Source organism: Ictidomys tridecemlineatus, chromosome 1, assembly GCF_052094955.1.
Source record: "Ictidomys tridecemlineatus isolate mIctTri1 chromosome 1, mIctTri1.hap1, whole genome shotgun sequence".
NCBI lineage: Eukaryota > Metazoa > Chordata > Mammalia > Rodentia > Sciuridae > Ictidomys > Ictidomys tridecemlineatus.
The window spans coordinates 168,452,006-168,475,810 of NC_135477.1; the positions used below are offsets into that span (position 1 = coordinate 168,452,006).

The 23,805-nt window shown below is 40.5% G+C and overlaps 1 protein-coding gene across 2 annotated transcripts in view; it reads right to left on the reverse strand.

Moving 5' to 3' along the window:
- Positions 1-11,698, reverse strand: part of Timd4 (T cell immunoglobulin and mucin domain containing 4) — a 33,744-nt gene extending 22,046 nt beyond the window's left edge. Inside the window, exons 1-5 of one of the 2 annotated variants that reach the window (XM_021726499.3) lie at positions 11,589-11,698; positions 6,050-6,391; positions 2,541-2,798; positions 1,057-1,140; positions 453-548 (exon numbers count right to left, since the gene is read on the reverse strand). In XM_021726499.3, coding sequence (XP_021582174.2) covers positions 453-548; positions 1,057-1,140; positions 2,541-2,798; positions 6,050-6,391; positions 11,589-11,646 — 838 coding nt within the window. In that variant the 5' untranslated portion in view covers positions 11,647-11,698. The remainder of the gene's footprint in view (positions 1-452; positions 549-1,056; positions 1,141-2,540; positions 2,799-6,049; positions 6,392-11,588) is intronic. The other variant, XM_078051566.1, reaches the window with a different exon arrangement.
- Positions 11,699-23,805: the final 12,107 nt, after the last annotated feature.

Here is a 23,805-nt window from a genome sequence, read left to right on the forward strand (position 1 = left end):
AGGGAATGAAAAAAAGATCTGGAATGACCATCTTCAATTAACAGTGATTATCTTGGGGAAGTGGAGAGGCTGGGATTGAGGACAATGAATCAAGGAGAATTTCATTTCTGTCTTTATGTGCATTAGTGTAACGTTTGTGTGATTTAAAATAAATAAGTAACGGTTTGACAGATGAGCTGTGATTTTCCTACCACTATTCCGGGCTTCAAGTCTGAAGTTGCTAAAGAAGACATGGAGTTCAACAGAGGGGCTTTGGAAATGAGCAGGGGAGGGCAGAAGCCACCCCACCCGCTCTGAGGCTTGTGAAGGGTTTCACTTTGATCCCAGTTCACAGGAGGATATGGAATAGGCCCCAGTGGATCAGAATCAGCAGAATCCTAAGACACGCAGTCATGTGGCAGATTGTTCCCATGGCCAAAGACAAACCAATCACAAGCACACTGCTCCCTCACCTGGTTGAAGAGGAGTCACGGAATCACCAGTTTCCCCTGAGTCACTCTTTTTCTGTGTTCCCTGGGATGTAGTCCTAAGAACCCGAGTTTCAGACTCTTTGGAAGAACAAAGGGAGAAGACTAAACAAGCATCCCACTGAGTTTCAACAAAGAAAACTAAAGTCCTTGGAATGAGGATGAGAAAGAAGAGTACCACATGCTAGAGAGGCCACCTGCTACCTTTAGCAAACCACAAAAGCTGCTCTGATGCCAACTTGTCCCAGGTGGACTTCAGGGCACAAATGCCTCAGGGCCTCAAGGTCATCTGTAGTCTTCTGTTTCAACACTTTTTTTTTTTCAGTACCAGGGATTGACCCAGGGCTGCTTGATCACTGATCCACATTCCCAGGCCTTTTTATTTTTTGTTTTGCAACAGGTCTCACTAAATTGCTTAGGACCTCACAAGATGCTGAGACTGGCCTCGAACTTGCGATCCTCCTACCTCAACCTTCAGAGTTGCTGGGATTACAGGCCTAGGCCACCATGCCCCACCTCCACATCACCTTTACTCAGTGTTTCTCCCTAATCCGAGAGGTGAGGAAAGATACAGTGAGGGTCCGCTCACCTTTGGCCATAGACGAGGCAGTGTATGCAGAAGTTGCCTTGATGCTTTTCCAAGACGTGCTGGAACCACGAAAAGTTGCTGATTCTGGGAGAGAAAAAAGTTTGATAAAAGGCAGTTAAAAAAAAAAAACAGTGTGAACGGTACTTGTGGTAGGTGGTAGTATTCAGAGATGGGGAGGAGCCAGGGAAGTGCCTGGAGAGGGAGTTGGGGAGAGGTGGGAGGGGTCTGGGAGAGCCCTAGTGGGGCAAGGGAGGGGCCTGGGAGGGGGGTTAGGAAGGGCCAAGACCTACAAGCCCTCCCCCCCCCTTTTTTTTAACAGTCCCCTTTGTGGTTTCTCTGTATGTCCAGCTTTCCTGAAAGATGGAAGGTAATTTTGAGACTAAAAGAAAAGAAACTAAGATGTTTTAAGATGGTTATTTTAAAGCTTAAAGGAATTTGAAAAAAAAATGCAAAATTGATTAATAATTTAGAGTTTATGGATTTCGATGACGACTCAGAGAATCCTAGAATCGGCCAATTCAATATTGGAAATCCACTGGAATTATCTGAGCCTGACTGAGGCTGCTAAATGCTGCCTCGTGGTTGTTTTCCAATAGTCTCACCTCAGAATCAGGGTTGAAATGTGGAGGAAGCTTAAACAAACCCCACCAAGCAATGGAGTTAGTCACTTTTGAGAGTTACAAAGGAGCAGGGTCAAGAAAAATTCAGGGGAAATATAGAGAAACCAGGATAGAACTAGTTGACCTATTTTAAAAACATTTCCTCAACCAATCAGAGACTTCGCCCTAAAAGGATAGCACTGGAGTCTGACTTCAAATAAACTTTCCTGGTTCTTTAGGAAGCAAGACTCCTGGTAGGTCAAAGGGAGAGCACAGGAAGCTGACTTGTCCAAAAAACACAAAGGAAAAGACACAGAAAAAGAAAATATGAAACAATAAAGGAACAGTTTAGTGAAATAATATCCACACACACAAGTGCTCTCTGCTTGATGGCTGCCTGTCGCCCCCCCCCCCCATTCATATTCATGGTGACATGACAACCCTCAGGACTGCAGAATATGACTGCATGTTGAGTTAAGCCCTTGAAGTGGTAATTAAGGCCAAAGGAGATCCTAGGGATGGAACCTGATCCAATATGATTGGTCTCACAGAAGAACAGACAGAGGAAAGACCATATGAGGACCCAGGGAAAAGACAAGCATCTACAAACCAAAGAGGACTGACAGGAAACCAACCTGGCTGACACCTGAGCCTTGGACTCCGAGACCACAGAGCTGTGAGTAAATGTGTTCTCCTGTTTAAGCCACCGGCACGTGGTATCTGTGATGACAGGCCCTGACCACGAACACAAACACGTGCATACACACCCCCATAGAGACCCAAGAGAAGGTTCTCGGGCTGTGATCCCAGTGATCACCTGATTCTAAGGAAATCCGGGCACCTCTCACCAGCGGAAGGGAACAGGGGCCCAGTTCTGCCATCTACCTGTGGTGAGGTCAGGCCCTTCCGTAGAAGGCCCGGTGGTCAGAAGACTCGTGGCCACCTCCGAGAGGGAGGTCATTGTTGTCAGGGGGCACGTGGTGGACGTTGTGAAGCCCGAGGTGGCCCTCGTCTGAAGCGGTGCTCTGGTTGTGAGGTCAGGGGTCGTCACGGCTGTTGTTGGAGGCACCGCCGCTGTGGTTGTCGTCATGTGAGGGGTGGTGGTTGGGGGCAAGGTGGTCATTTTCCTGGTGGTTGTTGGGGCTGTAACCAATACAAGACGTGTCTGGCACCAAGCAGAGATGGAGGAGTGGAGGAAAGGAAATGACACAAAGGTACGGGGGGCCTGTCCATTTCTCTCCACTTCTATCACCCTCACCAGGTCCACGGGCCTGGGCCGCTGGAATGCTCACTAATGTTGGGTTTCTCCATTCCTTTCCCTTCCAATCTATTCTTCACATACTGGCTACAGTCATCTTTTTAAATGACAGATCTGATCATGCCTTTCCCTGCTTAGAACGTAGATGGGGGTCCTTCGGGACCAAAAACCCAGCCCCACGCTTTGGTCTGCCCAGGCTCCAATTGCATGGCTCCAGCCTCCTCTTCTCACTTTTTCCAGCCAACAGGACTTTCTTCACTGACCTTCGAGCCATAGGAACTTTTGTGTGTGCTGCATCCTGTTCTCTCCTTGTCACTATCTATGCACCAGGCTGACTCCTCTTTCAAAGGAGGGCTCAGGGGAGGCTGAGGCAGGAGGATTGTGAGTTCAAAGCCAGCCTCAGCAACTTAGCAATGTCCTAAGCAATTCAGTGAGACCCTGTCACCAACTAAAATACAAAATAGGGCAGGGGATGTGGCTCAGTGGTCAAGTGCCCCTGAGTTCAATCCCCAGCACCCCAACCCAAATAAAAGGAGGGCTCAACTAAAAGGTCCCTTCTGTGGATATGATATTCAGATTCTGCAATAACTACTCTAGGACTCTCTGTATTGTGCTCTCCTACTTCACCTCCACAGCATTTGTGGCATTTCAAAAATTCTATAAATTTAATTACTTGATTATTATTGTTTGTTTGATTTTTATTGTTCAAGGTCTACTTCTACTAGATTGTAAGCATCAGGAGAAAATCCCAGCATTTATCTTGTTCTCCTCTGTGAATCTAATACCCCTCACAGTGCCTGGCACATCATAGGTACTCCAAAAGCATTTCATGAATGCATGAATGAACTAATGCATCCAAAATGCACCAAAGTGTCCAACTTTTGATGAGAATGTAGTTTACTTCAGATATCAAAGATTGGTTCATGCCAACATTAGGCATTCCATAAGCATCTAAATTTGAGTTCATTATCTATAGTTTATTCAATGCATCTCATCTTCTCTAGAATATGTCAAATTTCCCTAGACTTTAATGAGGCAAAAATGTACTATTTGTTCCAAATGAACTTGGAAGTGACCCTGGAGAGTATGAAAGTCAATTACTATTTTATAAAATAATAGCTAGTTATACCGGACAAGACAAGAGAAGACTTGGGTCAGAGTCATTTAACTTCAACAAAATTCAACAAAATTGCAGATTTTCTTCTGCAAAATTAGAATACCCTCCATCTCATAAAAGAAAAATATATCGATATGTATGAAAGTTTTCTAATTTAAAGCATTCTTTTTAGTTGTTCCCAAATTTTAGAGTGTTTCATAGTCAATGGAGAGATTCAATAATATAGATATCCACAATGTGAAGGTTCCTTAAAAGACTAGGCATAGAACCACCATATGATTCAGCCATATACCACTCCTCTGTATCTAACCTAAAGAATTATAGCCACCATACTATGGTGATCCATGCATACTCATGTTTATAGCAGCATAATTCACAATGGCCAAACTGTGGAACCAGCCTAAGTATCTATTAATGGGTGACTGGATAAAGAAAACATAGCATATATACACAATGGAATTTTATTCAGCCATAAAGATGAATGAAATTATGCAAGAAAATGAATGGAACTTGAGACCATTATGTTAAGTCAAATGAGTCAAAGAAGGTCGAGAGTCATATATTTTCTCTCAAATGTGGAGGCTAGAGAGGAAAAAGGGGGGGGGTGTGGGGGGAGGTCTCATTAAAATAAAAGGAAGATCAGTAGACAAAAACAACCAGTGAGTGGGAAAAGGGGAGAGAAGGGGAAAGTGCTGGGGAGTGATATTGGCCAAACTGCATTGTTATATTGTGTGCTTGTAGGAATATGTAACAACAAATCCCATCATTGTGTACAGCTATAATGTACCAGTTAAAAATGTGGAGGAAAAATAATATGAAACATATCCAGATCCTGCCTTCCAAGGTACAGATCTGTTAGGAATAGAGCCCAAGAATCTTCCAGTTGATGTGGATGCAGGCATAATACACACCTCACTTTGAGAATCTACATGGTGGACAAGCACTAAAGTGGGTTATTGATAGCATAATTTAACCAGAGGCTCTAAACAGCCTGTTCTACATAGCTCAGATCTTTAGGAATCCCTGCTTTCCAAATTTTATCAGAAGCCACTGATGGCAACAGAAAAAACATATGCCTAAAAACTACTCTGTCTCCAGATCCCCAGTCCTTTTCCCTCTGTCCGAAGTCACAAACCATTTGCTAATAGGCTAAAGCTTACTCGTGAACACATTTTATTTAGTTCACATGGTATGTATTTAATTATTATTTGGAAAAATTATGGAAAAAAATATGCAAAAATCAACACAATCCATATAAAAATTGGGAGATCCGAAAACACTGTGCCCAAATTTCTGTTAGCAGACAACCCCCTAAGTAAGTAGCAGCTGCCCTCATCAGTTTGACTCCGCAATTAATTCTTTCTCTTCTGTCTCCCCACCTTCAACCTCATTCATTTCTGAGGCTGTCTTGTCAAACTTGGTTTGAGTTTCCTTTCCTGCTTCATATCATGGCTTAGCACTTCAAGTCTAATCTTTCCAATTACCATCTAGGCAAATACAGCCTCTTCACTACCACCAGTGAATCTATCACCCACGGTTATGTCTTAGATATGAGGTGTCCCCAAAAGCTCATGTGTAGGATGCAAGAATGTTCAGAGGTGAAATTATTAGATTATGTGGATTTCTCCATTGATTCGGATTAATTGGATGGTAATGGTGGTCAGGTAGGGTATGGATGGAAGAACTAGGTCACTGAGGGTGTTCCTTTAGGGTTGGTGTTTTGTCCCTGCTGAGCTGAGCACTCTCCCCTCTAACCTTTTCTCTCTGCTTCCTGGTGCCAAGTCCTGACTGCTTCCCTCCGGCGGGCCTTTCTGCCACGATGTTCTGCTAACCTCAGGCCCAGAGCAATGAGTCAGCTCAGCATGGACTGAACCTCTGAAACCATGAACCCAAATTAACTTTTCCTCCTCTAAGTTGTTCTTGTGGATATATTGGTCACAGTTATACCAATCTGACCATACACCCATTAGTCACTGAATTTCCCCTTCCCCAGAAACAAGCCCGTCTGCATGTGCTCACCTCTACTCAGCACCAAGTGAACATGCTTCTTCACGTCATTGAACCAGCCTGGCACCTCTATGCGGCAGCAGTACACCCCACTGTCCTCTTCATTGGTGTTGGAGATGGTCAAGGAAACATGACCTCTCTGGATGTTCCCCAGAAGCCTATATTTTTCAGACGCACTAGAGAGCACTCTAGATCCGTCCGTGTGGAGAAGCGCCTGGCTGCATTTAGAATTGGGACAGTGGCCTTTGCCCCAGCACATGCTGTTTCTGTCCTGAGACCAGGACAAATATAAACAGGGCAAAGTCACTGACTGACCCAAAAACGATGTCACGGTATCCTCTGATGCAGTTGGTACTGCAAGGGAAAAATGAAAACATTAAGCTGCACATGACTCAAATCTCTCGGACATGCAACACAGCTTTCCTGCAAATAGATGCTTCCAGGAAGATGCAAAGAATTATAGTCTGTGTTCTTGTTTATTGTTTTGTTTTGTTTTTGCAGTTCTGGGGATTCAACACAGGGTACTCTACCACTGCCAGCCATTTTTATTTTTATTTTTTATTTCGAGAGAGGGTCTTGCTAAATCACTAAGGTTGGCCTTGAACTTGCCATCTTCCTACCCCGACCTTGCAAGCAGCTGTAATTACAGGCCTGCACTAGTGTGCCCAGCAGGTTTCTTTAGCATAAAATTTTGATGTGCCCTTCAGCACCCGGGAGCTCCTAACTCCACACAAGTTCACCCCCAGTAGAGATGGTCGACCACCTGAGTCTATAAACTAATCTTGGCAGTGAGAGCTTTCTACCGATTTAAACACTCTGATCTTGACTACCATTCAGTAAACCAATAAATTCTCAAATCAAAGCTCAGACCCTATAACCCAATTTCACTGTCTTATGCAAACTAATCCAAAACCTCAATAAGCCAATATCATGTACTACTGATTCAAATGCCTCAAATGAGTCTCCCAACCCAGACTGCACCATGACAGGAAGATGAGCTGTTAAACTGTATTCCATTATCCTTCTCGCCTCTCAGTGTTGGAAATGGAAATTGCTTCTCTAGACCATTTCTTTAATGTTACAGAATATGAAGTTAAGAGGAATTCATAGATGTTTACTTACTCATTTTTAATAGATAAATAATAAGTGTGTTCATTTAGGGGGTATATATGATGTTTTGATCTATTTATATACTGTAGAAAGTTTCAAGCTAATTAACATGTTCATCACTTCACCAATGTATCTTTTTTTTTTGTGGTGAGAACATTAAGTCCTTCAGCAAGTTTGAAATATACATTATTATTTTTAACTGGGAAAACCATGCAGTGATATAGATCACTAAAACTTATTGTCCCAGTCTTAACTAAATTTTAGACCTTTTAATCAACATCTCTCCTTTCCCCATCTTCCCTTCTATTCTGTTGCTAGATTTCACCTGTAAGTGAGATCATAGAGTATTTGGCTTCTCATGCCAAGCTTATCTCACTTAGTGCTTTTTAAATATTAGAGCTAGAAAGGGCCACAGAATTATCTAAAAGGGCAGCTGTCTGCTGGGAAGTGATATTGGCCAAATTATATTGTTATATTGTGTGCATGTAGGAATATGTAACAACAAATCCCATCATTGTGTACAATAAATGCACCAATAAAAATGTGAAAAGAAAAGAAAATGGCAGCTGTGACATATAAAAATTCTGGAGGTTTGCGTTTACCATGGAAGCTATGTGAGATGGAATGGTACACTGTTTCTAAAATGAAACATCAGTATTTCCTAACCTTGATTCTCATGGGCATGACCTGGGGACCTTGTTAAAAATACATAAATTTATTGCTGAAATCAGAGTCAGCCTCCCTGAGGCCTATGGATGGGTACATTAATCAGGTTCTGCGGGTTGTTCTGCTACAGTTGGCTGTTCAGCCAGTGTTTGAGAAGTTCTTCTTCACCAGGGAAGTTCTTCTATGATTACCTCCATCTCTGGGAATCCATGAAACATTTTCACTACTGCACATGTCAAACCCATTGGTTCAATTGACCATGATCAATTTTTCTAAAACCCACACCCTTGCTAGATTCTGTTGAAGTGATAGCTCAGGAGGATATATCTCTCAAAACCTTAAAATAACATCCTGTACCTTTTCCAGTATCTGGATTTCTGCTAATTATTTTCTCCAAGGTACCCTCCCATGGGACTCTCTATTCACTAACTCAAGGAGCTGATTGGCTGAGTTGTGTAACATGGTAAATAGAGTCATGTTCCTCCTGTCTCAGGAACATCCAGGTCTTCCTCCTTAGGAGATGGTGATCCTGAAGCCCAAGAGTCCCCCAGGTGGTAAGTAAAACTATATGTTCCTGAACTTTCCACAGTTGGCTCTTAACAATGGAAGCGCATTCCAAGTTTGGACCAGCTTTCAATCTTCCTTGATTCAGTCTCTTCACTTTTCCACAGTGGAAAGGCCTTGCAGATTATGGAGGTGTACCGGGAAGTCCATTTATCCCCATAAAGCCAGGAAAAAAACTAAGAAGTACATTGTCTTCACTCCCCACAGTGTTAGCAATGTAAAACATACATGCCTGAAATGAATACCACTGAATTATGAATTTGTTCCTATGACTATTTGGTAAATGAATTAAAAAATGTGCTGGGCACCCTGGTGCACACCTGTAATCCCAGCAGCTTGGGAGGCTGAGGCAGGAGGATCACAAATTCAAAGCCAACATCAGCAACTTAGCGAGGTACTTAGCAACTCAGGGAGACCCTGTCTCTAAATAAAATATAAAAAAGGGAAAGGAATGTGGCTCACTGGTTAAGCACCCCTAGGATCCTCAGTACTATATATATATATTCTACTGGCGATTCTTTTATTTTTTAAAACATTATGATATTAAAGGAGGCATCCTATTACATAATAACAAAAGACCCAATAGAAAAACTGGCAAAGATGGGAGAAAATTGGAGCAACCAATTAATTTTACCCATTATACTGGCAAAAATTTAGAACATACAAAATCAACTCTTGGCCAGCATGTGAGTAAACGGGGCTCCCAGACACTGGGGGAATGAAGGGAAGGACTCAGCCTTCTACAGCAAACTGGAATAAAATGAGGGTGTGAACCTGCGGAGCTATACGGTGGGGACACACTGGTAGTTTCTATTAATATTCAATACATGCAAGTCCTAGCTATGCTAGACAGTTTCATATTTGTTATCCACCCTACAGAAACATGTATGCATAAGGATGCTTATTGTCAAATCATTTTTTTTTTTTTGCAGTCTGTGAATGTGTGTGGAATGGCTGAATGGCAGCATTCTTAGTTTGCAGGAAGTCTAAGTAGATTAATAGTGTTAGAAAGTCCTATATGAATTGCATGAAAATTTCAAGCTATTTTAATGTATGGAGAGGGCCAATTTCAAAAGAAGACATAAAATATAAAACATTTTTAATAAATAAATGGAACAGTTTGCATTTCTTATGGGCTGAGATATAGAGAAGTCTGTGGTGGGACAGACCAAATTCATGACATCAATTACCTCCACAGTAACAGGGAAGGGACTGGAACCGGGTGTACTGATCAGAAGGGATTTTAGCACTACAATATTTTTAGTTTTCCAGTAAGGGAGTTTCTATATTACTCATCTGATAAAAAATCAATATTTGAAAAAAGGAAGCATTCTGCGAGGTGTGGTAGAAAACACCCTTCAGCGTCACGTTGTAACCTCATCTGCCACTTACTGCTTTTGCCTTCTTGCAGAAAAGCCACAGTGATCATCATCATAAGACAAAGAGGAGGGGCTGGGGCTGGGGCTCAGTGGTAGAGCACTCACTTAGCACGTGCGAGGCGCTGGGGGGGTTCGAGCCTCAGCTCCACATAAAAATAAATAAGTAAAATAAAGGTACTGTGTCCAACTACAACTAAAAAAAAAAAAAAAGGACAAAGAGGAAGCACTCACCTCAGGAAGATGTCTAAGGTTCACATGACATGAAATATCAAATGCCATATGAAATTAATTAAGCACAAGTAGAAGTAACCAAGCACATTGGGATTTGGAAATGGGACAAGAATTTTTCCTTCAGCTGTAAAAGTATCCTGATAAGGAAATACTGGAATCGAATCAGTTTCCCCTCTGTGGAATTACCAGGTTGGGTATAACCAAGGTTCTGGGGCCAGCTAGGTTTCTTCTCCAGCTGATGTCCCTTTCCCAATCCAGGGCTTGGTTTCACCGTTTACAGAGTGCAGGGTTTCATTAGGTACCCCTTAGGTGCACATCCAGTTTTGATCCTTGGTAATTCTGTGGAGTCACTCTCCTCTAAGTTGACCATTTTAGAAAAGGCATGTTAAAAAAAAATACAGTTTATCAGGTGCTATTTCCTTCAAACAAGATGGGAGAAGCCCATTCTTGACCTATCTGAAGCAGGACACGTGGATATCACTCCATCAAATTTCAACATAACAAAACTCTCCAAACTTCAAGCTACCAGGGCAACATAAAGACAAGTAAAAAAAAAAATAGTGATAGTCAGACCATCATTTTCTTACATTAAAAAAGGGAATGCTCACACCGAACCCAAAATGACATGTCAAAGTGACAGAGACTTCATTAGACTATTCTTTGACAGTCTTTTATGCATCAAGCATGGAACCAGGTCCTCGGATACAAGAAATAAATCAACCTGTCCTGCCCTCTCTGAGCCTACAAAGCGTCTGCACCAGAAAAAGTGAAGAGAGCAGTTACTTTGGGTGACAAGTTCTCTGATGCAGGAACTCCTGCAGGTGGAGGAGAACTCAGCAGAAGCACCTAGACCAGAATTCAGTCTACAGGGTGGATAGGAAAAGGCTGACTAGTGGAGACCAGAGGTTGCTTGGAGTTTCTTGGAGAGGAAAGAAAGAGACAGAAAGAATAGCACAATGTGGTCTTGAGGGAGAGAGGGAACACAGTGATTTTCCTTGGAACAAAGGTGTTCTCTCCTACAGGACGTATTTAAAATTCATACCCGAATAAACGCAGACTTTCAAAACAGTAGCGCCATTAGATATTGTCTAATCCTGGAATCATAGATAGTCAGAGTTCTCACTAGGGTCCCTCACTTCACACATGGAAGAGGCAGAGCAATTCAGTGTCAATGCTAATGACAGGGAAGCAACCTTAGCTCAGGCAAGTGTCTGCAGAAAACCCCGGGGTGCAAAGGGTGTCACTGGCCAAAGCTAAGTGGTGCATTACATCATTCAAAACCTGGAAACAATGTGCAGGAAAGAAACCTTGAAGCCCTTCCCCAGCAAATCAAAACAAAACGAAAAGCAAACAACACTCCCATAATAAAGAGAATAATAAGAATTATAGCAAGGGTTCTTACTAGAACAAATTGCTCTGACTCTAACTGATACATAGCTCCTGAAGGTGACAGTTCTTATCCCCATTTACCTCTGTCTTCTCTTAAATTGTCATTTTCAACATAAGCACAAGTTACCCTAACCCAAAAGCTCCCAGATCAATCTCATGGTGAACACCTGGGTAACACGAGCCCTTATAGGGGAAGGTTCCAGAACACTTACCCAGATAAATCCACCCGAACTGCATCACCAGCCAGAGAAGGAGAGGCCCTTGGGACATTTTGACAGGAGTCTGTCTGTCTGTCTGTCTATTCAAGACCCATTTCTTATACCACGCTTACTGCTGACAGGGTAGGACATTTCAGTTTCAGTTCTCTCTTTGTCTCATTATCTTCCCTTTCCCCCATCCTGAATAGCCTCCCTCAATTTGGGATCTGTGATAAAATGTGCTGAGCACTTTTGTCCTGGTGATAAGTGTGTGTGCACAAATGTGTGGAGTGACGGTGGGGGTGTACATGTGCCTCTGTTCACGCTCGTCAGGGAATCTCCTATGTGTGCATGAACATCCATGTGTTTGCTCACCTGCTATGTGCATGTGTAACTTGGGCATGGCCATGGTCACCCCAACTCCTATAGTTTTTGTGACAAAGTGCAATTTAATCTTCCCACTAGCAATTGTTTTCCTGTGGGTTCCCCAGTGTAGCCAAGGATAAGTTAGATGGATTTGGCTCCACTTCTATTCTGGATTCTCCTTCACCCTCTACCCTGGTCACCTTGCTCTGATAATGCAGGAAAAGCAGGGCTGCAACCAATCATCAAAAACACCATCACCATTTACTGAAAAAGAGAAGAGGTTCCCAACCTAGCTGCCCTTCAGCAGAAGAACAGATAAAGAAATATGGTACATCTTTACAATGGAATATTAGTCATAAAGAAGAATGAAATTATAGAATTTGCTGGTAAGTAGATAGAACTGGAGATTATCATGATAAGTGAAATAAGCCAGTCCCCAAAGACCAAACAAAGGTTGAATGTTCTCTGATATGTGGATACTAACACACAACAAGGAAAAGGGAGAGAAGAACAGAAGTTCACTGGATTACACAAAGGGAATTGAGGGGAAGGGAGCAGGCATGGGAATAAGAAAGACAGTAGAATAAATCCGACATAACTTTCCTATGTCCATATGTGAATATACGACCAGTAGAACTCCACATCATGTTCAACCACAAGAATGGGATCCTAATTAGAATAAGTTATAATCCATGTATATTAATATGCCAAAATACCTTCTACTATCATGTTTATCTAAAAAGAACAAATAAAATAATTAAAAATAATTTTTTTTAAAAAAAAAAAAAGAAAGAAAAGAGAGCCAGGTATGGTGCACACCTGTAATCCCAGCAGCTCAGGAGGCTGAGGCAGGAGGATCTGGAGATCAAAACCAGCCTCAGCAAAAGTGAGGCCCTGAGCAACTCAGTGAGACCCTGTCTTTAAATAAAATACAAAATAGGGCTGGGGATGTTGCTCAGTGGTCAAGTACCCCTGAGTTCAATCCCTGGTACAAAAAAAAAAAAAAAGAAAAAGAAATAAAAGAAAAGAGGTTCGATAGAGGAGCATACTGTTGTACAACAGACAGAGATCTAGGCCCCAAACCACCACTTGTTAAAGAAGCCATTTAATAGGGCAAAGCACAAAAGACAACCCATGAACCAGACTACAGGGGTTGGCACAGGTGATTTTGGTGACTTCTTTGGATTCCATAGATGAAGCAGTACAATCATATCTCTAAGAACAAGGTAGATGAAGAATCAATTCAATGCTTAGCAACCAGACGTGTTCTATAAATCAGGATTTTTTTTCATCACTAGTGCTTATTGAGGACTTAATTATACGCTAGGTATTCATCTCAGTCATACAGTATATTATTTAATATTCCCAACCTTAGAAAATAAATATCATTTTTCCTGTTTAACAGGCAAGGGAAATGAGGCTTAAGAGTATTTAAAAACATGAGTCATTACCCACAGCTAAAACGTTGTAGAAATAGGTCTCAAACTCAGACTTCCTGATCTCAAAGTCCACACTTTTGATCTCTAATCACATTCCCTTTTGACCTGTGACCCTAGGATAGTGCTTCCATAAGACCAAACCTATCCTATCTAGCACTAGAGAGGAAATTTAAAGATGCACCAATGTTCTAGATTTTTTAAAAGCCTCATTTAATTATGTCAAGCTAAGTGAGCTGCAAACATTCAATATTGCTTACTCAGAGAAAATATAAACATCAATTCTTACCACTGATAGCGTGTGGACTGTGGGATCCTTTCCCACCCTATCCCCAGGAAACTGGAAGAGTTAATCTCTGGATAAACTGAATTGGCCTATAAAACATTTACAGATGTTGATATTCAGGTGTACCCCAACAATGACACCCAATGCCCCCTCAATACAGCCAGCATGTCTGACCTCTGCCATGGATACAGAACGTGTCCTAGCTTTCAGTGTGTCTCTCCTAGATGTGAATGGACACATGAAGCTCAGCCAAGAGTGAGGAAAGCCTACAACTTGAACAAGAAACAAAGGCAATGAGGAGAGCAGGGGGGAAATTTTTAAAATATTTTTAGAAGATGGTATCCCCCCCCCGAAAAAAATATTTTACATCAATGAAGAAGAACAGAGAAAGTATAAAAAGGAAAAAAAAATCAGACATTGAGAAAGCCCTGTTGGAAATTAAGAATATGTCTCTATGCTAATATTTCATGAAAAGTTTTGGGATAGAGGTAATATTTGAAATATAAAGTGAAGGAAATTTGCTAGAAAGTATAATAACCTAAAATGCCAAATGACTAAGGTTTTTCTAGTACATTTTCAAGAACGGAAAACAGAAGGAAAGGAATTATTAAAGCAATATTTAAAAAGAAAAAAAAAAAGATTCCCAAACTCGCATTATATAAGAGATCTGAGTCTTCAGATTGGGAGGACAACTAAATGCTAATCCATGAATGAAAAGATGTCCACAAAAAATGATTACTGCACTACCATGCAATGTGAGAACATCAGACATGAGTACAGACATTATAAAAGTTCAGAGAGAACATAAAAACATATTGCATTGAAAGGATTTAGAACCAGATGGTTTTGATCTTCTAAAGAACAAAGCTAGAGAAGAATGCAGGAGAAATGTTTTTTTTTCAAAATTCTGAAGGGAAAATGATTTTCAACCTAGAATCTTATTTCCTACCAACTTATTACTCAAATGTAAAAATATAATAAAGACCTTTTTTGGACAAAGATTAATACAAAATTTACCTCTCCTGCCCATTTCTTAGGGAGCTTTGGGAGAGAAATCTGTAGCAAAACCCTAGAATTAACCAGGAAACAAAAATCACAGGATCCAGAAAATAGGATATCGATTCAAGGGATGGAAAATTCCAGAAAGACAGCTGCAGGGCAGATCTAGAGAACATCTGTTTCAGTTCTCTGTCCCTGAATCACAAACCACCCCAAAACTGAGTGCCTAAACAATTTACTTTCCACCTCCCTGGGTTGACTGTGCTCAGCTGGGCAGTTCTCATTCAAGTTCGATGGCTGGAGTTGGAGTCATCTCAAGACTAACTGGGCTGTTTGACTGTTCCTCAGAGGTCTAGTGAACTGAGCTAGGGGCTGGACTGGCACCTTTCACTGTCCACATGGTCTTTTGACTTGGCATCCTAAGCTTCCTTACAGTATACAGTATGGATTTTTTTACATGCTATCTGGCTTTCTCAAAAAATCAGCATTCCAGCAGGCTCAGGAATAACCCGCAAAGATTTCCTTCCTACGTGACCTAGCCTCAGATGTTGTTCAGTATATTTTCTATGATACTCTACTAGTCAAAGATCAAATTAGAAGGCATCACAGATTCAAGGTGGAGGTAGACAAATGTTCTGAACAATAGAAGGGTGGTTCAGTGGGGTTTGTTGGGGAAGCATCTTTGGAGTCATATGAGAACTCTCTTGAACTATCTGTGATCTTTCTGTAAATCTGAAGCTGTCATCAAGTAAGTTTATTTAATACGTGTTTATTGCACATATTCTTTTACCTTAGATAGAGAAATGCTAATAACAATTTGGTATCCAGAGGGATTCATGGACAGGCTTTCAGGAATGTACAAATAACCAAAATTGGATGCTTGGTTTATATTAAATGTGTTACTAAAGGGACAGTCCATTGCATTCCTGGGTATTTTGTGTCTTTGCCACCTTCTCTGCATGTGGAGATAGGCCTCGGGAGAATCAAATCAACACAGCGTTGATTTCATTCATGACCATAATAATTGGCAGGTGACCCAAAGAAAGTCAAGATTACACACTGGAGATATGTACTGGGTCTTTGAGAGATAGGGACCCTCTTTATTTCTAACTGATCTTTGAGGTGTGAGAATGTGACCTGAAGCAGGTGTTAGCCACTGTACCACCAATACCAATGAGTGATCCCTGCCTGATGAAGAAACCAATCAAGCAGAAGGCTAGTGGAGAAACAGAGAAAGGTTCACCCAAGCCCATGACACGGTGTGAACTCCTGAAGCTAGCTCATCCGTGACCAGCATTCTCTTCTGGGCTTAAGCCCAGAATTTGTGTCAGGTTTTCAGTCATTTGGAATTTTAAACCTAGAAAGACTTTTGCACAGTGGTAACTTGAGTGGATGATTTTAAAGTTCTTTGAACCTTAAGAGGTAGTAGCCCTATTATCTGGTCCAATCACCCGCTTCACCAAATACCTGATTTACCTCAACTTTTCAATCTTTCAGCAAGGGCTTTTTAAAGTATTTTGCTCCAGGCATGTGAGAAAGTCATTAGGCTCTGCAAATAAAAACCAATAAACCATAGATACTATTTTTTAAGGACTTGATATTTTCAAGCAGAAGAATTTTCAATCCCCATTTTCCAGATAAAACATCTGGAGACCAGAAAGGATAAAAGGCTGTTACAGAATGGCATGAAAATAGAATGCAGGTCTTTATCATGGAGAGATCCTGGTAGCAGCTAGTACTCCCTTTCTGATAAATAGCATTACATGAAATCCCATGCATTCATTTTTATTCATTCATTTCTTCATCAGCTATAGCAATGGAAGGCAAACTGTAACACATGAACAAAATTCAGCCCAACACCCATTTTTGTAAATAAAGTTCTATTGCAACAGAGCCATGTCCATTTTTAACACAATGTCTGTGACGGCTTTCCAGCAACAATGGCAGAGTTGAGTAATTGTAACAGATATCATATGTGCCACAAAACCAAAATTGGTTACTCTCTGGTTCTAACAGAAAATGTTTGCAAACCCTCAAAGGCAAGGAAGAAGGGCAAGTGCAGAGAGATGGGGGCTGGAACAGCAAGCAGATCACAAGGAGCCTGGTAAACCTCAGGAAGGAATATGGGCACTGTCCTCAGGACAAAAGCAGCCCACCTTTTGTGGGGGATTATTGAGCCTGAGAGAGTCAACATAGGACTGATACATTCCAACAGTTGGGACTATTTTTATTAAAATGGTGTCCAGAACTAACAAGTTGGTAAAATCTCTATATCTCCTCCAGCTTGGGCAGGGTGTGACTGTATATTCTCCTGAGGAAAAGACATTACTTATTCCTGGAAAGGGGACCCTATTATTTGTTATTTCAGGGAGGGGGCGAGGAGAGTTGCCTCTTCTGCTTATTATCAACCAAGGATGCTGTTTTAGCCAGCTGATTCATCACTAAGACCAAAAGACCTGACAAGGATAACAGGAGAGGAATGTTCATTTGGTGCTCCTGGTTCCAGTCCTTAGATGACTTAGTCCATTGCTCTTAGCCCAAGATGAGGCAGAAAATCATGGCAAAGGGCAACCAGGAAGGAGAGAGAGAGCTCAGCTCACCGGGAACAAAATACAAGCCCCAAAGGAGTACCGCCGTGACCTACCTCCTCCAGCCACACCATACCTGCCTACAGTTATTACCCAGTTAATCTACATCAATGGATTAATAAACTGATATAGACTTGGTTAAATCTCTTATAACCCAATTATTTCCCTCTAAACTTCCTTTCATCATCCTACACATGAGCTATTAGAGGGCACCTCATATCTCAATCTTTACCTGGGTCCACTCGGCAAGCTACTTTTCACTCTATGACTTCTACATAGGCTTCTTTATTTCCTATGATTTCCTGTGGGGTGGGAGATCAGACAGCCTGGGTTCCAGCTACAAGAACCAGCTACCTGGTGTGAGCAACTCACTCAACCTTCTTGTGCTCTACTTTCCCCTCCATGGGGATAGTAATACCAGTACCTTGGATGAACACTAAATGAGATGGTCCATGAAGAGCATTTAGCAGATTACCCAGCCAATAATGAACGCCCAACACATGTTAGTTATTACTCCAGTGATTGTTATCCAGGTAGTGTTAGAGATGCCCGGAGGACCAAATGGCCCATCATAGTGCAACTTTCTTGACATGGACTACTCAACATCCCCTCCTGGTTCTGTATACGGATCTACCCTCTCATATAAGTAGGGTGAACATACCTAGGCATAACTGATCATTGTAACCTCCTCCCTTGTGGGGATTGGTACAAGGAAAAGGAAGTATACCTGTTCACTTGGAGAAGCTGATTCCTTCAGCAGCATAGATTATTATGAGTCTTGAAAAATAAAAGCTGGAATAGGATCATTAATTTAAGCATGCCTCCAAAGCTTGATACATGGGATCAAACCTCTGCTTCTATACTTTCTTTCAACTCAGCTGTTAGGGAAATGGGGAGGGAATTCATATTCAGTGAACTGTGGCTATGTGCTAAACACAGTTCTAGTCTTATTCATATGTAATCACACTCCCCCCCCCCAAAAAACATGTAAAGGATCATCTGTACTAAATATACAGGGAAAGGGATTGGAAGACATTATGTTTTTCATAATTCAAAATATAGTTAATAGTGCTTACTGTATTAATAAGAGTTTATTTAAGGACAGGGACAGAGGTTCATTTGTATTGCCCTTTGGAGGAGGTGGTTCATGACCCAGGTACACATGATCTGGAGCTGGCCCTTCATTAGGAAACTCAAGGCATCATTTGCTCTGTACCTCTCTGGGGTACCTCTTTGGGTCTCTCTGAAACACTTCCCTGATTGGCATGTCATCTTTCTCATGGCTTATGTTATATATTCCAGCCCCAAATCCTCCCAGTGACCACAGCTCTGATAGCTGTCTCAGCTCATTGACCTAGTCTATTGACTGGAAATTCCATATTTCTCCAAGAGAACTTGAGTCCTTCTGCTTCTCATTTTCCACGGAAGTCCTCAGGTTGGGGTTCCAGGTCATTCTGTGCTTGGCTATCCTCAGATCAGCCCTACTCATCAGGGGAAAACCCCACTGTGCAGGGTCTGACCAGTCCATTTGAAACCTTAACAATGGGGATTGGGAATGGGGTATGGTCTCTCGAAAGTGGCAGGGATTGACAGTCAGCAACTAACAACCTTAATACAATCCCAAATTGGAAGACTTTTATGAATCTGTTACCAAAACAGTCAATTAAGTCATTTTGGGGTCTATTTACCCAGAAACAAAGAAAATACAGTTCATAGAAGCCTGACTATATAAGGGGTTTGTTTTTTCTCTCATAACAAGAAGCCCAGGAATTAGAAAATATCAAGAACTCGGATTCTTCTCCTTCTGCTCCTCCCTGTTGGTGTATCCTTGCATGGTCACAGGAGGGCTGGTCTATTTCTGGTTATCAAGTTCATATTTGGAAAGAGGAAAGGTTAGGCAGAGAGGCTTCGATATGATTAGTCCTTGATTTTTTTTTAATCTTTATCTAAGAAACCTTTTTCTCAGATGACTTTATCCATAGCCTATCCTCAAATCTATCCTGTGAGGTGGCTGTGCCTGGTTCAGACTAATCAGGGCCACCCTCTAAGCCTGGGGTAGGAATCTAGGATTCCTCAGATCAAGGAATGGAACATGCTGGTTTCCTAAAAACTACAAGAGTCCTATTAGATGAAGTAAAGGCTGTTGGTTAAGCAATGAGCAGTATTTTCATTAACAGAGCACAAGAGACCATGTTGCATACACCCCATGCAGCTGGCCCAATGCTAAGCTTCCAATAATGACAAAGTCTTGTTGAATGAATGAATGAATGAATATTTTGACTTACTAAATGGAGAAAATGACACAAACCAGAAAGAAGACAAGGGTGGCTATTAGGAGATGTAAATACTTTAGAAATTTCTGTGAGGTCCTCTCTGAACTTTGAATCTCTGCATTCATAAAATTGGACTGGATGATCCTTTCACCACAGAGTTCATCTGGGAATCAAAGGAAACTAATTATGGGTAAGTTCTTTGACATCATAAAGTATTAGGGAAATGTTTTTATTTATAAGCAAAGGAAACAAAGATTGGAGGAAGTTGAGATGAGTCATTTGGTTTTAGAAATCACTCTTCCAAAGGGAGGAGCCACAAGTCAAAAAGGAGAAATGGAACCTGGGTGTATACATGCTCTTGTTAGTTCAAGAAGTCTTAGTTACTTTTTTTCCCCTTAATATTCTAAATGTGAAAGAGTTTCCATTTGAAGAAACTCATGAAGTGTTGAAATCTTAAAAATTCAACTTCCAATTCTCCTGGTAAGGCCAGATTGGGTTAAGAAATTGAATTTGGGTATGGACCAAGGAGTAGGATAGCTGGGTCAAATGGTGGTTCCATTCCCAGTTTTCCAAGCAATCTCCATACTGCTTTCTGTATTGACTGCACCAATTTGCAGTCCCACCAGCAGTGTATGAGTGTACATTTTCCCCCACATCCTCGCCAACACTTATTGTTGTTTGTCTTCATAGTAGCTGACATTCTGACTGGAGTGAGATGAAATCTTTGATTTGCATTTCTCTAATTGCTAGCGATAATAAATATTTTTTCATATATTTATTGATTGATTGTATATCATCTTCTGAGAAGTGTCTGTTCAGTTCCTTGACTCATTTATTGATTGGGTTATTTGGGTTTTTGGTGATTAGCTTTTTGAGTTCTTTAAATACCCTAGAGATTAGTGCTCTATCTGATGTGTGAGGGGTAAAGATTTGCTCCCAAGAAGTAGGCTCTCTAATCACCTCATAGATTGTTTCTTTTGCTGAGAAGAAACTTTTTAGTATGAGTCCATCCTATTTATTGATTCTTGATTTTAATTCTTGCACCAAAGGAGTCTTACTAAGGAAGTTGAGGCCTAATCCCACATGATGGAAATTAGGGCCTATTTTTAAACAGCATACTACATACTTAAAAACATACTTTAAAACATACTATGTACTTACAAACATACTACCTACTTAAAAACAGCATACTACAGGGACATAGCTACATCAATGTTTATAGCAGCGCAATTCACAATAGCCAAAAACTGTATAACCAACCTAGATGCCCTTCAATAGATGAATGGATAAAAAAATGTGGCATATATACACAATAGAATGTTATTCAGCAATAAAAGAGAATAAAATCATGGCATTTGCAGGTAAACATATGGTGTTGGAGAAGATAACGCTAAGTGAAGTTAGCCAATCCCCCCCCCCAAAAAATGCCTAATGTTTTCTCTGATATAAGGAGGCTAATTCATAGTGGGATAGGGAGGGGGAGTGTGAGAGGAATAGAAGAACTCTAGATAGGACAGAGGGGTTGGAGGGGAATGGAGGGGGCATGGGGTTATAGAGTTAGAAATGATGTTGGAATGTGATGGACATCATTACCCTAAGTACATGTATGAAGAAACAAATGGTGTGAATATACTTTGTATACAACCAGAGATATGAAAAATTGTGCTCTATTTGTGTAATAAGAATTATAATGTATTCTGCTGTCATATATAAATAAAAAATAATAATAAAAAGAATGTGTGAATGATAAATGTAGCATCATGATCCGTGTGTGAAATAAAAGTATTAATGAATGGGGGAAAAGTAATTGAAAGTGGGAGAATAGATATAAAAATGAAAAAGTATAACATTCAGTTCTCCTGGGAGGGTCCTAGCTGGCATAAATCCAATGAAATCACTACTTCCAGGTTACATGATGGTGTGAAAACTCAGAGGAATGTAACTAGTTTCCCTATGGTCATTGAGTTTAATTTGATTTCATATAGCTTAGTGCTAATGTTATTCAATAACACATATTAATGTGGTATCTTCCAAAAAACTCATATGAGTTAAATCAGGATTGTTCAGAGGTGAAGTGATTAGATTCTAGACTGAGCCAATTGGTGGATTAATCTATTTGGTGGATTAATAATTTGAATGGATCACTGGGAGGTAACTATAGGCAGGTGGGGCCAGGCTAGAGGAAGTAGGTCACCTGGATGTGCCCTTGGGGATTTTATATTTTATCCCTGGATCGTCCCTGTTTCTCCCTATTCCTGGCTGCCGTAGTTCAGCCACTTTCCTTCACCATGCCCTTCCACCATGATATTCTGTTTTACCTCAGGCCCAGAGCATGGACTGGGTCAACCATGGACTGAATCTCTGAAACCTTGAGCTTCAAGTAAGCATTTCCTCCTCTAAGTTGTTTTTGTTAGGTATTTTAGTCACAGCAACAGAAAGCTGACTACCAAAGATAGTCATTTTTTACAACATAAAAGTTATCTTTGAAGCACTTGAGGGATATTAGGTCTGTCTCCATGATATTAGAGCTGATCACATGAATTGATTTGGCTACTACATGTGTACAGAAGTGCCATTAGTTACTCACAGGTGGAAGCCTATAAGAGAATTGTGTATAATTCTTTATTTTCCCTTTTCCTAGAAGAACAATTAGCTCCAATCTGGGTGGGAAAGACATCAGTTAGAACCATATCTCCCACCCCCATGACCCCAATAGAAGAAAACAAAATTTTGTTGTCTGAATCCACTAAATTGTGTGCGCTTAACTGCAGCATAACCTAACTTATCCTGACTAATAACCATCTCAGTTATGTGGAAACAGCAATAAGGAGTTAAGAATATTTTCGGAGTGAGACAGTCTAAGATTAGACATTCTGTCCTTATTAGACATTCCTATTCCTCTCTCAGTATGGAGCTCTAGTTCTCAGATATGTCTGCACCTTAAAAATCACAAAAAGAACTTCAAGACATTGTGATTTTATCAGTCTGTTGTGGGGCCTAGGTATTACACTATTTAAAGCTCACATGTACATCTACCCACTTGTCTAGAATGTCTTTTTTTTTGCAGGGAGGTACCAGGGATTGAACTCAGGCACTCCACCACTGAGCCACATCCCCAGACCTATTTTGAATTTTATTTAGACACAGGGTCTCACTGAGTTGCTTACCACTTGCTTTTTCAGAAAGCTGGCTTTTAACTTAAGATCCTCCTGTCTCAGCCTCCCGAGCTGCTAGGATTTCAGGTGTGAGTTATCGCCTAGAATCTCCTAGGCATTTGTCCTTCAACATCAGACTGAAAGTTCTCCAAATAACTTCCTGGATCCAAAGTTCCCCCTTGAGCTCTAGAAGCAACTTGAGCATAACTTTATCCTTATAATTAGAAGATCACATTAAGATTATCTATTTCTAACAATAAATGAATTATATTGTATATTTCAAAACAGGCAGAAGAAAGGATTTTGAATTTTTTTGCCACAAAAAATGATGAATGTTTCCAGATATACTCACCCTGATTTGAACATTGCACATGTGTACATGTTAAAACGTCACATGGCACCATAATAATATGTACAATTTTTAAAATTTTAAGTGATACATAAAAACACAAAAATTCTACATATTAATGGGGTATAGTGTGATGTTTTCATATATGTACATTGCTTAATTGGGTTAAACATGTCTGCCACTTTGAACATTTATTACTTCTTTATGATGAAAATATTCAAAAGCATTTATATAAATATAAATGCAACATATTTAGATAAGACACATTTGTTATCTGTAATCACCCAACTGTAAAATATTATAATAGATTTTCTTATTTCCCTCTAATTGCAATTTAGTATCCATTTCTCAGACTTTCTCCCTCCCTCCAGCCTCTTGTAACAGCCTTTCTAGGACAATTTCCAGGATCCAGGAAGTTATTTGGAGAATATTCAGTCTGATGTTGAAGGATAAATGAACTAAGTAAGATTAGGAGATTCCAACTTTTTTACCTCCTACATATGAAGAAGATGATACAGTACTTTTCTTTTTGTGCCTAACTTCACTTAACATAATGATCTCCAGTTTGATTTTGGGTTGTTGCAGTGACAGGATTTCATTCTTTTGTATGGCTGAATTCAGGCATCTTTTGATTATAATAAGCTACTTTGAAATTATAGTAACTTAACATGATTGTAAAAATAAGAAAATAAAAGAAACACAGAAAATATACTAACAAAAATTCTAGGCTTGCACTACATTCCTTCTCACATGTTAAATTTTTCAATATCCTATTTTATA